General features: G+C 36.4%; 1 protein-coding gene across 1 annotated transcript in view; it reads right to left on the reverse strand.

Annotated features, from left to right (window-relative positions):
- Positions 1-17,621, reverse strand: part of LOC137390940 (protein mono-ADP-ribosyltransferase PARP14-like) — a 68,504-nt gene that overhangs the window by 34,047 nt on the left and 16,836 nt on the right. The window contains exons 9-17 of the mRNA XM_068077254.1: positions 17,329-17,490; positions 15,709-15,948; positions 14,462-14,557; positions 9,421-9,693; positions 9,019-9,291; positions 8,765-8,899; positions 6,512-6,679; positions 1,276-1,530; positions 651-887 (exon numbers count right to left, since the gene is read on the reverse strand). Of these exons, the coding sequence (XP_067933355.1) occupies positions 651-887; positions 1,276-1,530; positions 6,512-6,679; positions 8,765-8,899; positions 9,019-9,291; positions 9,421-9,693; positions 14,462-14,557; positions 15,709-15,948; positions 17,329-17,490 (1,839 nt within the window). The remainder of the gene's footprint in view (positions 1-650; positions 888-1,275; positions 1,531-6,511; positions 6,680-8,764; positions 8,900-9,018; positions 9,292-9,420; positions 9,694-14,461; positions 14,558-15,708; positions 15,949-17,328; positions 17,491-17,621) is intronic.

Genomic DNA, 17,621 nt, shown 5'->3' on the forward strand with positions numbered 1-17,621 from the left:
ATACACTTTAATATATTCATTCATACAAATTTATATACACGTACCCATTTACATAATTATACATAAAGATAAAAGACTCGAGGTAATTATATACTATTAACAATTGACTAACGGGCCCGCGTTGTTGCTCATACATGTGTGGTGAATGCATATTAATTGGTTAAGCCTGTTACACAAGTGTTAGTAGAATATCAAATACAACTGTCTGTTCAAGTGTTAGTAGAATATCAAATACAACTGTCGGTTCAAGTGCTAATAGAATATCAAATACAACTGTCTATGCAAGTGTTAGTGGAATATTAAATACAACTGTCTATACAAGTGTTAGTGGAACATTAAATACAACTGTCTATACAAGTGTTAGTAGAATATCAAATACAACTGTCTGTTCAAGTGTTAGTAAAATATCAAATACAACTGTCTATACAAGTGTTAGTAGAATATCAAATACAACTGTCTGTTCAAGTGATAGTGGAATATCAAATACAACTGTCTATACAAGTGTTAGTAGAATATCAAATACAACTGTCTGTTCAAGTGTTAATGGAACATCTAATACAACTGTCTGTTCAAGTTTTAGTAACATATAAATTAGTATTAAGTTCACCTACAACATTTTTCCTGAAAACTCTACACGCTGGAAATCTCACCTTCCACTTCAGCTGTAACTTTCCAGATGTCGCTTGTGCCTGGTAACTCTTCTGCCAGAACTTCCACTTCCTTATTAAAGTTTTGAGATAAAAGCTTTTCCAGTGAGAGCTCAATGCCCTCTTTTGAAAGCTTGCCATATGCTAGAAGCTCTCGACACGCAAATTCCTGCGAAACTTTCATGTTTGGAAGTTCTTGGAGGGGTAGTGAATGGTGCAAAGTTATAAATTTTCCATAGTCTAAAACCAAAGAATAGCATGTTGCAGAATTTGCTCTAGCGTAATGAAGACAGCAAACTCTCTGCCAATGTACTATGTTCTCATGATAATTGATTGATAAACTCTCAATGAGTCTCTCATCACTGACTAGTGTTGATAACTACATATAAGCCTTACATATGGCCAAACATGACCTGGTACAACAAATATTAATGGCTCACAACAACTCCCTCCAACTGTTATCATACAATATAAAATTTCAGATTGAACAATGATTTACGTTTTCTCTATAAATAAATGATGATATCAGAATGCATTTGTTTGATGTAAGCAACTGTGCAACTAGCAAAAAAACACTTGTGTAGAAGGGAGAGTTTGTAGTAGGCTAAAAAAGTTGTAGCAAACATGCCTAAAGCATTCTTGAAGATGGCAACAGCCCTTTGCTGCGTCTCATCAAAGAATAATTGGGAAACGAAATTGCTAGAGACAGCCGAGAGATAAAACTTGAGCTTCTCAGGATCAATGTCACCAGGCAAGCCAGAAATCCTCAGCTTGTGGTCATCATGTAGCTCGGTTAACCACGGAATGTCAAGCTCAAGCTTGAGGTGTTTTCCTGAACAGATGAGGCCTTGGTTTGTGTATGATTGATAGACACGCTCTGCCACTGCAATTGCATGAGAAAATATTTAATTATTTTGCAAATATATATATCAATATACTTACGTACATATAGTATAGTATAATATCATAAGTATTAGAAGTACTTATGCAATCTTATGCAATTTTTATTCTATAGCCTTAGTTCGCAAACATCGAAGCAATAGTGTGTGGATAGAAATATTTTGTTAAAAATAAAGTCATAGCAATCAATACCCACTGAAAAAGAACATTTGCATAGCCAAGGCCCACGTTTGTATGGCACACTTTGTAAAAACATCATGCTGGTCATCATTGACACAGTAAAAACTCATGCATTCGATTGATCAAAAAACTTCATTTTCCAATAAAGAGAATTTCAAAACTTTATTTTCTTCACTTGCAGCTCGAGTGTTTTTGAGATTCGCTTTTAAGTGACGATGATAAGGCTTCACACAACTCGATATCTCCATGTGGACAAACACATTTTTACCAAGAAAAGCCTCTGTAGTCCATTGGAACAATTCACAAAACAGGTCATGAAAATTATTTAACTGATTAACTATTTAGAACCAAAATTTCCTTTGCTCTAGTTCATTTTATGAACCAAACATCTTAATTTTATGGTTGGATTATATTCATCGTTGACACGGATTTCCTATAGCAATCACAACAGCATAAGTAGAATCACATCTCTACTTACAATCACCTGTACATGCAAACTCTAACTTATAATGTACTAGCTGCGTTACCCGCGTTCGGGAACAGATTTACGTAAAGCAATAGTTTTATTGAGAGTTGTCTTTCATACTGTAAAACAACTCCAAATATGCAATCTACTGAAATTTTTGTGCTGCTCAGACTGTATACGCATATGCAGTCGAACATGTCAATAATGTTGGAGAGAACAATGGAAATATGCAATGTGTTCTACAGCTAGTCTACAATGCATCAGTCTCGAACCACTCAAATCGGAGTTGTCCTAATTTTGTACACAGAACTGATAATGAAATTGACATTGCTAGGCAAACTGAAGTTCTTCAAACTGGCGGTATTGAAGAGTTTTACATATTTTAAGAAATTCTAGAAAATATTTTGCTTTTACGCTGCTAAGCTATGGCCAGCATTTATTGAATTGAAACTTCTACATGCTTAAAACACTAATCATGACTGACCAGTTCTTCGTCTATAGCCTGTGTTTTGACATGGTATATACAAACTGTGCAGCAGTAATGTGGTTGTGTTGATAAAATTTATTATCAATAAAATATACTATATAAACTACATATATGGCCTCTCGCCTTTCCAACGTAAGGCATTACATCTGGAGCATTTTTGGACATTCGTCCCATAAAAAAATTCGGCCCTATATACTGTGTTGCAGTGCAGGACTGTAGTCAAGTGCGAAGTTTTCTGCCCATACACGGCGCCTGGTAGCAGCTGCTGTAGTTAGTGCATTTTGCTGTTCTCGCCGTTTCATCTGCTCTGAAAATTCAGCTCGCCGAGCAGCTGTTGTAGCTAGTGCATCATGTTCTTGTCGCCGCTGCATCTGCTCGGAGGTTTCTGCCCGTCTGGCCGCTGTAGCCGCTGCTCTGAGTCGTTTGAGTCGCTGCTGGGTCGGCTCAGCGGCCTCTGCACTTCTAGCAGCTGCAGCATCTATTCTGGCCTGCTCTCGATGTACCTGTGTTTGTTCAGCGGTTTCTGCTCTTCTAGCAGCTGCTATTCTGTTTCGTTGTAGGCGTAGCTGTGTTTGCTCTGCAGTTTTTGCACTTCTAGCAGCTGCAGTAGCAGTTCTGTTTCGTTGTGGGCGTAGCTGTGTTTGCTCTGCAGTTTCTGCTCGTCTAGCTGCTGCTTTGCGAATTCGGTCTCTTTCTCTACGGGAATCAATCTGTTCTTGCATTTGGGCAGTAGGCTTTTTGGGAGGCATTGCACTGCTTCAAGCGTTTCTAAAAGTGAATGAGATGGTGTGCTTTTTTGTAATATACGCTGCTCGCTTTCTTCTCACCGTCGCCTATCGCAACGCTCGGAGTGCCCGTGCAAGTTCTGTAGTAGCTGTAGTTCTGTAGTACTCGTAGCTAGAAAAAAGTAAAAGTAACTCAGCTGCGGAAGGAAATGAAAATATTTACTATCACAAACAGTGGCAAATCCAACGTTTTCAACCCTTTCACTGAAGTAGACTCATTCATGCGTTTTTTATGGTCGACTGCCGTAGACACATTTTTGCGACTTTCCCAGTAATTGCTAGTAACTGAATTTTATTATTCGTTGATAACATAACCAACGATCTTCAAGACTTTTATGGTAGTGACTGTTGTTCAAAAATTTCTATAAAATTAGCCTAAAATTTAATTTTAAATCTTTGTTTGAGAATTTCCAACTTCAAAACAACCATTTTTTGTGTACGTTTTGAAAACGCCACTGAGTTAGAAAACGATTACTTATGTTGATGACATTATAGCCGATTCAGATTTAGATTTTTGTGATTACACAGATAATTAAAATAGCAATAGCAGCACTGACTCTGATGGTGGTGAAAGTATTGGTTTTGTAAGAATAAGGAACATTGTAGAGCATCATTTTAGCTTCGTAACCTCACATCGCTTTAGTATGTGAGGCTATGCACAGAGTATAGATACAATGAATTTTTTGTATGGCAGTGTTTGTTAACATGTTGGCAAAATCTACGATATAACCAAAACAAACATTGTAGATGGAGTTTCAAATTGAAAAAAATATCATGAAGCAATATCGGCAAAATGGCTGGCAGTAGGCCGATAGCTAAATTTGTCCATGGACGGAAGTGAAAAGGTTATGCAGTGGAGGTGTGGCAATTCATAGGCAATACAACATTGAATAAGAAGTACTAACCTTTTCGATGTAGAAATTTAGTGGGTAAAACGCAGTAGCAGACCCGTGCAAGTTCTGTAGTAGCTGTAGTTCTGTAGTACTCGTAGCTGGAAAAAAAATAAAACTCAGCGGCGGAAAGAAATGAACATGTTTACTATCACAAACAGTGGCAAATCCAACGTTTTCAACCCTTTCACTGAAGTAGACTCATTTATGCATTTTCTATGGTCGACCGCCATAGACACATTTTTGCGACTTTCCCAGCAATTGCTAGTAACTGAATTTTCTTATTCGTTGATAACATAGCCAATGATCTTTAAGACTTTTATGGTAATGACAGTGTTGTCCAAAGATTTTTCTATAAAATTAGACTAAAATTTAATTTTAAATCTTTGTTTGAGAATTTCCAACTTAAAAACAACCAATTTTTGTGTATGTTTTGAAAACGCCACCGAGTTAGAAAACAATTACTTATGTTGATGACATAGCCGATTCAGATTTTTGTGATTACACAGATAATTAAAATGCAAATATTATAGATAGAATGAATTTTTTGCATAGCAGTGCTTATTAACATGTTGGCAAAATGAAGTTTTCAAATTGAAAAAATATCATGAGGCAATATCGGCAAAATGGCTGGCAGTAGGCCGATAGCTAAATGTGTACATGGACGCAAGTGAAAGGGTTATGTATTGGAAGTGTGGCAATTCATAAACAATACAACATTGAATAAGAAGTACTTACCTTTTTGATGTGGAAATTTAGTAGGTGAGAACTGCGTTTTTTCCAGTGACTGCAAGAACCAAACGTTTACGTGACCTTCTCGGTACATGTTGGCAGTAAATATTAATTGCATGTAAATTACTACTCATTAATTTATTCTATTTAATGAGTTGTACATTTGTATAGCTGTATAGGCACATTTGTATAGGCCACAGAACTCAGGACGGTGCATTTTAACACGGCAGCAACTTTGCTGTTTAAAACCGAACAGTGCAGTTGGGCACTGTAAAGAGGCGCGCTAACCAGAGATCACGTGATTTTTGTGTAAAAACGATGAATAGGTTATGTATAGAGGCGCACTAACCGGAGATTCCCGCTAATGCGCCTTAGATACCTAGTAACGGCTAATAGTCCGAAAAGTACGGTACTCTATAAGGCGGACACACACATACACAGACAACGATTGCCGTTTATATAGTAGCAAATTCGAGCAAATACGTGACTCGACACCAACAGTGATTTCCACAGTGCAAAGTTTCTTGAAACGCTTCATTAGTGAAAGTGAAAATGCTCATGAAAATCCAAACTAAAACGTGAAATAATGTATAAAACAAAAAATGAATAAAAATTGCTAGTATAAATTTCATCCAGTCTATGTAACGATAGGTCACACCATATTTCTATCACCATCTCTACCTCAACCTTCCTCATCTCTACCCAAGCTACACATTGCCAAGCCACCACTACCATTTACGTGTGTCTAAAGCAACGCAACATTAAAAAACCTTTATTTACTGATTATTACAGCATTACATATTACATATAATTTTTACATATTACATACACCTTCATCTTTTTGCAGAATTGTATATAACGCATTTGCTGAAATTACGTAGTATTTATTAATCGTAGATATTTTATTCTATGAAAAGAATAAAACAAATTCCAGCATATTGTTTTTGATGCAAATCTCGGAATGACTGACCTTCGTAGGTAGAAATTTGACTGTGGTTTTACAGAGACTGATTCCATGAGAAACCATAATACGTAATTAATACACTTCAATAAAACTAATGGAAAATCTAATGAGGATGTCATAGCCTTTATCTCATCCAGTCAATCCAATGTTTACGCAGAACACATTGTAGAGTTAGGTGAGTGTGTTTAGCCACAGCAGATTAAATGTAATCCGTTTGAAAGATTACGGAAAGTGGCAACCATAGCATGACCAATTTAAAAGGGCAACTAGTTTGACGCATCAGGCAGCACATAATCGTAGATGGTCATTCTCAAATATTGGGGATGTCTCTCATCCACCAATGCAAAGACTGACTGAATCCATGGAAGTCTGCTAAATTATTGCTTATCGTATATTGTACAGATTAATACATAAAAGGATTTCAGCTTCACAACAGGTAAAATTTTAAAGTAATACTTACCTTTAGGCTCCTTATAGACAACATTAATATTGTCTCCTTCAACTTTCCAAAAGCTTATTTCACCTCCGTTGGTACGCTTCCTGTCACTCATAAACATTTCAAGAGTTTCTGTATCCAGATCCTTATCAACATCCAAGATGCGTATGACAGGATGAACAGGTGCTTCGGCTGAAGTACACCATAGAATATCTTTTGCATAGGCATTGATGAAAAAATGCCACCAGGAGGCAATTTGAGATATATAAATCAGATTGATCTGCTGGACTAATATGGAATGGTAACTGTGTAAGTATTCCCAACAACCTGCCTTAGTTACTACAAGCATGTTATTTTCGCTAACTCAATAACAGCCAACCATAAAAACCAACCATAACAACAAACCATAACAACCATAACAACTAACCCTAATAACTAACCATAACAACCAACCATAAAAACCAACCATAACAACCAACCAAAACAGCCAACCATAACCAACCATAACAACCAACCATAACAACCAACCGTAACAACCATAACAATCAACCATAACCTTTGCAGCAAAAACACCTCATTTTGGACTACAGTTTTGATATTTCACCTCTGAGAGTTATTTTTTAATAAGTAGTATTGCCTTTCATCACCTTGTCATGTTGGTACATGTATGTGCATTTCAGCTGTTTCTTTATTTAGACAAGTGTCACATTTCTCTACACAATATAGCTCATGATATATATAATTTATCACACCTTTTTTATCTATTAGAGGCTGCTGTTTTTAATATGTCTATCATTAAATCACTGTTTCAATTACACGCTTGAGAAAAAAAGACAACTCCTCATTGAAAAATTAGTTGGGAACAAAAACTGTTGCTTATGAATAGTTTATCATAAAATAAATTCTATGGATTCCATTGCAAGTATCTTCAATTTGGCAAAGTTTGAAAGTTAAAAACATTCATATAAATACACATATGAGCAATTCATAAACATATGAATTTTAAGAAGTGCGTTACATAAATTGATACTAATGTGAACATTACTGTTAATAGCAATTTTGTTATATTTCTTTTAATACTTGAAAGTAGACTTATAAAACAGAAGAGTTTTGAAACTGTTTTCCCAATTCCGCCCCCCCCTAAGCTCTTCGAGGTCACCTGGAGGCCTTAGGTGAAATAATAGAAATGTTGGATAAAAATGGCTTAAACAGAACAAAAATGGAATTAGATGTTGTCGGTCGTTATGAGAAATGATGGTTGATAATAATAGAACATACGTGAAAATGGGTTACTTAGTTTGCTAACTAGGTGACCTAGCATTTAACATAGCATTATATGTATGCTTTGTATGAAAGTTTATATATTAAATCATGACTACTGCCAACATTAACATTAATATTAAGTCATTTGATTAGTGGCGCTATCATTGCTGAAGTGACAAATTGCAGCAAGTAAATGCGATATGAGTGACAGGCAAAGACAAGTGACAGACATGAAAAATTGCAGTAAACTATACAAACATGATAAATTGTAACTATCAATATTTTATATATTATCATTATTTATTTCAATAACAAATTAATATTTGTCAAGACATTAGGAGCAATTCATACATCTTAAAAATGATTTTGAAATATTCAGTAGTATTACAGAAAATTTATAAGATAAACTCATTTGTAAGCTGTGTACTGGGTAGCTTACTTTCCGAATTTAAATAAATTTATTCAAGGCACTTATAAATAAAAACTACATGTTTTCTATTTATGATTTTAAAGATTACTTATAGTTGGCACTTGCTGGTAATTGGCACCCCTATTGACACTGCGCAGTGTAGTTACTCACTGACACTGTTCGCCGATACCAATTTCTATCACGATAGACAAGTGTCACTCATCAATGTAAGTTCCTATCTGCTAGCTTCACTTAGCGCTATTCATCTCTACTACTCACAGCAACTGCTCACCATCACTCATCATTTGTTAAACCTAGTCACTGGTACTCTCAACAACTTTTGTGTACAACGACAATTCAATGTCCTGCACAAGAAAATAATGCAGAGGAAGCTTGAGAAAAAGTGACATTACAACGTAACCATATTATTATTGTACCAACAGGATTCTAAATATCTTGAGCCCAGTAAGTAGGTACAAGATAAGTGACAGACAGAAATGAGTGCCAAACAAAGGCATGTTGAAAATAAATAGCAAAAATAAATGAGGAAATCGTAACTGCAAATTACTACAGACACAAAGGATTGTGTGTTATGGTCTTCCTACCTTGAAGGAGTGAATTATCCTTATATATTGAGAGACAACCAGTTCCAGAGACATCCAATTCAGGATAAAACTCAGCAATTTTAAAAGACCATTTGCCAAAGTTGTGAGGGGAGTTACTAATTACACTTTGCACATCTGTAAAAGACAGTCTAAGCATCAGGGCATCGAATTGAATTAATAACATCAATATAAAAATATGAAAAATTTTGAAAAGATAGACAAGCTAAGAAAATGTTGTCCAATCGTGTGCATACCTTGAGAACTATCATATGTGATAACGTGTGCTGGCAAGTTACAAAGGAAACCTTTACGTATAATATCAAATTTAGAAGTTGTCTTCTCAATGCCTGTATGTCGAGCATTGCTAAAATAAAGCTCGAGAGTAGAGTGGTCTATCATATCATCCTCCTTATCGTTTGAGGACAGCACTTGAATTGATGTGGCAAGTGGAATTTCTTTGACTTTCATTCTCTCTCCATGCAGCATATAATCGCTGCTCGCAGCTATCTTTTCTATCGTGTCATCAGCTACAATTCATACACAATTATTGGTGAGCAGCTTTGGTTTCTGATAACTCATTCAAACACGATAAAGATATTAGCTTGAGCGAATCACATGTATGTGCACCCTTTTTCTATAGCCGCTTGTTTACTTACCGAGAAGGCTGTTTCCAGGGATCTTAACGACTGCTTGCTCCTCGTTAAACGACACTTGGATGCTCACAGGCCAAATATGGAATGCTGACTTGAACCAGTAGTAGAGTGTCTGCTCATCAAAGTCTATAATATTTGAGACAAGAAACGCTCTTGCAGGCTGCCCACTTTTCTCAACTATCAGCTCCGAGTGAAGACTAGAAGAGGAGCTTGAATCAGTCCTTGCAATCCGGCGAGCTTTCCCAGGCCAAGCAGAAGACTCTCTCTGAACAACACCTGTCAGCACAAACAGTGTGTGCACTAGCGGATATACTTATTATCCAAAGCAAGTCAATTGAGCAGCAATTACAGCATAATAAATAGCAAGATAGACGGAACGATATACGAGCAGTAGATGAATATATACAAGGATAGACAGACTGATATATGGGCAGTGAATGAATACCTACAAGGATAGACAGACTTATATGTGAGCAGTAGATGAATACATACAAGGATAGACAGACCGATATATGAGCAGTAGATGAATACATACAAGAACAGACAGACTGATATATGAGCAGTAGATGAATACATACAAGGATAGACAGACTGATATATGAGCAGTAGATGAATACATACAAGGATAGACAGACTGATATGTGAGCAGTAGATGAATAAATACAAGGATAGACAGACTGATATGTGAGCAGTAGATGAATAAATACAAGGATAGACAGACTGATATATGAGCAGTAGATGAATACATACAAGGATAGACAGACTGATATATGAGCAGTAGATGGATACAAACAAGGATAGACAGACTGATATTTGAGCAGTAGATGAACACGTACAATGATAGACAGACTGATATGTGTGCAGTAGATGAATACATACAAGGATAGACAGACTGATATATGAGCAGTAGATGAATACATACAAGGATAGACAGACTGATATGTGAGCAGTAGATGAACACAAACAAGGATAGACAGACTGATATATGAGCAGTAGATGAATACAAACAAGGATAGACAGACTGATATGTGAGCAGTAGATGAATACATACAAGGATAGACAGACTGATATATGGGCAGTGGATGAATACCTACAAGGATAGACAGACTGATATATGAGCAGTAGATGAATACATACAAGGATAGACAGACTGATATATGGGCAGTGGATGAATACCTACAAGGATAGACAGACTTATATGTGAGCAGTAGATGAATACATACAAGGATAGACAGACTGATATATGAGCAGTAGATGGATACAAACCAGGATAGACAGACTGATATGTGAGCAGTAGATGAATACATACAAGGATAGACAGACTGATATATGAGCAGTAGATGAACACATACAAGGATAGACAGACTGATATATGAGCAGTAGATGAATACAAACAAGGATAGACAGACTGATATGTGAGCAGTAGATGAATACATACAAGGATAGACAGACTGATATATAAGCAGTAGATGAATACATACAAGGATAGACAGACTGATATGTGAGCAGTAGATGAATACATACAAGGATAGACAGACTGATATATGAGCAGTAGATGAACACATACAAGGATAGACAGACTGATATATGAGCAGTAGATGAATACAAACAAGGATAGACAGACTGATATGTGAGCAGTAGATGAATACATACAAGGATAGACAGACTGATATGTGAGCAGTAGATGAACACATACAAGGATAGACAGACTGATATATGAGCAGTAGATGAATACAAACAAGGATAGACAGACTGATATGTGAGCAGTAGATGAATACATACAAGGATAGACAGACTGATATATAAGCAGTAGATGAATACATACAAGGATAGACAGACTGATATGTGAGCAGTAGATGAATACATACAAGGATAGACAGACTGATATATGAGCAGTAGATGAATACATACAAGGATAGACAGATCGATATGTGAGCAGTAGATGAATATATACAAGAATAGACAGACTGATATGTGAGCAGTAGATGAATACATACAAGGATAGACAGACTGATATATGAGCAGTAGATGAATACATACAAGGATAGACAGACTGATATGTGAGCAGTAAATGAATACATACAAGGATAGACAGACCGATATATGAGCAGTAGATGAATACAAACAAGGAGAGACAGACTGATATGTGAGCAGTAGATGAATCCATACAAGGATAGACAGACTGATATATGAGCAGTAGATGAATACATACAAGGATAGACAGACTGATATGTGAGCAGTAGATGAATACATACAAGGATAGACAGACTGATATATGAGCAGTAGATGAATACATAAAAGGATAGACAGATTGATATGTGAGCAGTAGATGAATATATACAAGGATAGACAGACTGATATGTGAGCAGTAGATGAATACATAAAAGGATAGACAGACTGATATGTGAGCAGTAGATGAATACAAACAAGGAGAGACAGACTGATATATGAGCAGTAGATGAATACATACAAGGATAGACAGACTGATATATGAGCAGTAGATGAATACATACAAGGATAGACAGACTGATATGTGTGCAGTAGATGAATACATACAAGGAGAGACAGACTGATATATGAGCAGTAGAAGAATACATACAAGGATAGACAGACTGATATATGAGCAGTAGATGAATACATACAAGGATAGAATGACTGATATGTGTGCAGTAGATGAATACATACAAGGATAGACAGACTGATATATGAGCAGTAGATGAATACATACAAGGATAGACAGACTGATATGTGAGCAGTAGATGAATACATACAAGGATAGACAGACTGATATATCAGCAGTAGATGAATACATACAAGGATAGACCGAATGATATATGAGCAGTAGATGAATACATACAAGGATAGACAGACCGATATGTGAGCAGTAGATGAATACATACAAGGATAGACAGACTGATATACGAGCAGTAGATGAATATATACAAGGATAGACAGACTGATATGTGAGCAGTAGATGAATACATACAAGGATAGACCGACTGATATGTGAACAGTAGATGAATACATACAAGGATAGACAGACTGATATATGAGCAGCAGATGAATACATACAAGGATAGACAGACTGATATGTGTGCAGTAGATGAATACATACAAGGAGAGACAGACTGATATATGAGCAGTAGAAGAATACATACAAGGATAGACAGACTGATATATGAGCAGTAGATGAATACATACAAGGATAGAATGACTGATATGTGTGCAGTAGATGAATACATACAAGGATAGACAGACTGATATATGAGCAGTAGATGAATACATACAAGGATAGACAGACTGATATGTGAGCAGTAGATGAATACATACAAGGATAGACAGACTGATATATCAGCAGTAGATGAATACATACAAGGATAGACCGAATGATATATGAGCAGTAGATGAATACATACAAGGATAGACAGACCGATATGTGAGCAGTAGATGAATACATACAAGGATAGACAGACTGATATACGAGCAGTAGATGAATATATACAAGGATAGACAGACTGATATGTGAGCAGTAGATGAATACATACAAGGATAGACCGACTGATATGTGAACAGTAGATGAATACATACAAGGATAGACAGACTGATATATGAGCAGTAGATGAATACATACAAGGATAGACAGACTGATATGTGAGCAGTAGATGAATACATACAAGGATAGACAGACTGATATGTGAACAGTAGATGAATACATACAAGGATAGACAGACTGATATATGAGCAGTAGATGAATACATACAAGGATAGACAGACTGATATGTGAACAGTAGATGAATACATACAAGGATAGACAGACTGATATATGGGCAGTGAATGAATACCTACAAGGATAGACAGACTTATATGTGAGCAGTAGATGAATACATACAAGGATAGACAGACCGATATATGAGCAGTAGATGAATACATACAAGAACAGACAGACTGATATATGAGCAGTAGATGAATACATACAAGGATAGACAGACTGATATATGAGCAGTAGATGAATACATACAAGGATAGACAGACTGATATGTGAGCAGTAGATGAATAAATACAAGGATAGACAGACTGATATGTGAGCAGTAGATGAATAAATACAAGGATAGACAGACTGATATATGAGCAGTAGATGAATACATACAAGGATAGACAGACTGATATATGAGCAGTAGATGAATACATACAAGGATAGACAGACTGATATGTGAGCAGTAGATGAATACATACAAGGATAGACAGACTGATATGTGAACAGTAGATGAATACATACAAGGATAGACAGACTGATATATGAGCAGTAGATGAATACATACAAGGATAGACAGACTGATATGTGAACAGTAGATGAATATATACAAGGATAGACAGACTGATATATGAGCAGTAGATGAATACATACAAGGATAGACAGACTGATATGTGAACAGTAGATGAATACATACAAGGATAGACAGACTGATATGTGAACAGTAGATGAATACATACAAGGATAGACAGACTGATATGTGAGCAGTAGATGAATACAAACAAGGAGAGACAGACTGATATACGAGCAGTAGATGAATATATACAAGGATAGACAGACTGACATGTGAGCAGTAGATGAATACATACAAGGATAGACCGACTGATATGTGAACAGTAGATGAATACATACAAGAATAGACAGACTGATATATGAGCAGTAGATGAATACATACAAGGATAGACAGACTGATATGTGAGCAGTAGATGAATACATACAAGGATAGACAGACTGATATGTGAACAGTAGATGAATACATACAAGGATAGACAGACTGATATATGAGCAGTAGATGAATACATACAAGGATAGACAGACTGATATGTGAACAGTAGATGAATACATACAAGGATAGACAGACTGATATATGAGCAGTAGATGAATACATACAAGGATAGACAGACTGATATATCAGCAGTAGATGAATACATACAAGGATAGACCGAATGATATATGAGCAGTAGATGAATACATACAATGGTAGACAGACTGATATGGGAGCACTTAACCAACCTCTATTTGTAGATACATCCGCTGAAAAGGTTGCATCTTCAGAAGAGGAACTCTGAGTGTGACCAGCGAAGGTCGACTCTCCGTGCAAGTTATCAACTGTTTAAGAAGATACACATAAAGTTAGTAAAGAGGAGTGTTCACAACACAAATATAAAAACAGTACAACTAGACACGCAACTAAAAGGATGAGTCAAAGAAAAACTGTGAGTAACGCATGTCCAATGACTTGAAAAAAAATGAAGACCCGAGTGCTATGTCTATATCTCAGGACATCAGTGTGTTATTTGTTAACAGTTAGTCAATGTCTCAACAGTTAGTAGTTAATCAATGTGTGCTAGTTAACAGTTGATCAGTGTGGTGCCAATTAGTCGTGAATCTGTTAGTATGGCATTGGTTATGTGGTACCTATTAGTATGGCCTTGGTAATGTGGTACCTATTAATATTTTTGGTAATGTGGTACCTATTAATATCCTTGGTAATGTGGTACCTATTAATATGCTTTGGTAATGTGGTACCTATTAGTATGGCCTTGGTAATGTAGCACCTATTAATATGGCCTTGGTTATGCTATTTTTTTTATTGCACGAACGCTCCAAATTCATCTTTTAGATCGCTAGTTTACTATAACCATAAAGTCACCATTAAAAGCTAGCATTCCAATGTGTGCAGCATACAAAATTTTTAGGTAAAAACTTATGACACACAAGGCTACAGAAATGCATTTAATCAAAAGGCAAGGATATTCAGATAGTTTAACCAGCTTTACAAAAATTGGAGCTTTCTAGCATCTTACAACAAATAACTCCCTTTTCTTGTTATTCTATTTGTGAAGGCATGAGGATTTCCATCATTTAAGTGTCATTCTTAGAACAGCAGCGCTGCTCTCTACTAGATGTTGATACGTAGCAGACCACATTATGACTACGCCGCAACCACATTTTTGCGTAAATATTAAGGTAGGGAGCTTCTGGCTAGTCAATATTAGCCCTAAAACCATAAATCATTGCTGGCAACAAAGTACTGGAAAACATTCTGAAAGATCTTTACTCTACTGAAATTCTACTGAAGAATATTTACAAACTGAACAGAAAGGCATCCTAAAACTGTTATTCTCATTGTTGAGATATCAACCTAATTCCAAGATAGAGAATATTTCACACAGGGAAATAAGTCTAAAAATCATTTCTTGAAGATGCGCCTTCATTGGTGTTTATTAACATCCCAAGCTATCCACACACATACTCACTGTGTTTCTTGGATTCAGGTAACACATGCTCTTTCTTTTGATTATGCAGCCCTGTTTCTTTGTCAGCGGAGAGAGGTGTGTAGTGAGAAAAAGGCAGTTCTCCAGAAGATGATGATGCTGTAGCGGCAGGTAATGACGACTTTGCCGCCGATAAGGAGGCCTTGATTAGAGGGAAGGAAGCCTCAAGGACAAGTTCATTGCTGAGTATATGAGGACTCGTAGATACGAGCAGGCTCGCCACTGCTCAGCCAAAACAGTATGATGTTAGTTATGACTGTTTGCCATCAAATCAAATACAGTCAAACATGGATAACTCAAACTTCACGGGACCAAGTGAAAGTGTTCGAGTTATCAGAGCGGTCAAGTTATCAGAGCACTGTCATAAGTCGATGTATTTATTAGTAGATACATGTACATATACAAACTATAATATAAATCAAAAGCATAAATGGCTTGTTTCAAATTAAATGCTTCTAATGTATAGTTTAAAAATTTTTTATCAGAAAGTATAGAGATGTTTCTATCACTTGAGATTTGTTTGTTGTTTTATGTGATGTGAATGCCAGGACGTTTTCAGATTAAAATATGCAAAACTTGATCGCTGTTGAAATGCTCCAAAAAAAGACATATTTTTCTTTTGAGCGTTTTAACCCCGTTTTAACCAAGATCAATTTTGCCGATTTTTCTTGAAGTTTATGCGAAGGTTACCGCGCTTTTTCTAGCCTTCGTAGGACCATCGCTAAGCGGATGTCAAATTCAAATTTCACCAAACCTTTAGAAAAGTCGTTGACGAAAATATTTTGTCGATGATGGTAATGATGAGGCCTACGAACTACTAAAACTCAGGGTTTATCTCTATGGCTTGGAATAAAGCGATATTTTAAAGCGATAACAACCGTCTTGGTAGCCGTTGGGCAAAAAACTGTTCGAGTTAACGAAGTTGAGGTCGAGTTATCTGAAGCAATTTATCATTGCGTGGGAACGGACCAAACAAAACCGTTCGAGTTAACCATGTGTTCGAGATATCCGAGGGCGAGTTATTATGAGTGACAGTAAACTCCTCCACAAAAGTGACAAAACCATTTCAAGTACCACAACTAATGCTTCTAATCATGTTGTACACACGATAAGGAAACGCTTGAATCTTCTAAAAGCCCAGTACCTATTCAAACAAAAAAATTATTTCCTCATGGCAATTCTCACAGCTGTGTTGTGACACAACATAGCGTTCGACATTGCCATGAATAAATAACACTGATCTTTGTTAACGACAACAGTGTTGTTTGTCATTAACAAAGATCTTCCTACCTTCATCTAACTCAAATTATAACTATCCAGCTAAAGTCCTGCTTGGATTCAGAACACTCTATTTTCCATCAAAATATTCCAACCGATGTACCAAGATTAAATTTCATGTAACAAATGACGACACAACTCGACTTGTATCCGTCCTCATACCTCAAATGACAAGAAGTTATCGCTCCGCATCGTGGTCAGCTTGCTCCAATGCAAGAGGCTTCGTATATCATCAAAGATGTATGTCAGCGACCTGTTTGTTGCAACTAATAACTAGCATAGAAGTCATCGATTAACTGACCAGCGGTATGCTGATATTCCTACCTGAAGAGGTTTCAAGCTCTAGAAAAGCCCCATCATCTTGGAGATAGGAGACTGTGATAGGCATGCTGAACTTGCTTTGCTGTCCGAAATGAGCATGCAAATCTTTAGCATCCAGTTTTGCCTTGTTTTTGTTCTTAATAATCTTTAGTAAGACCACTTTTCCTACACATATAGTATATTCAACTGCAGTGCATGCACGAGACACATAAAACAGAGCTCACATTCCTCAAGTTATGTCATCTGTTAATACAATGCACAGCTCAAGTATCCTAAGAGCGATAAAATACAGTTGA

Source organism: Watersipora subatra, chromosome 3, assembly GCF_963576615.1.
Source record: "Watersipora subatra chromosome 3, tzWatSuba1.1, whole genome shotgun sequence".
Classification (NCBI taxonomy): Eukaryota; Metazoa; Bryozoa; class Gymnolaemata; order Cheilostomatida; family Watersiporidae; genus Watersipora; species Watersipora subatra.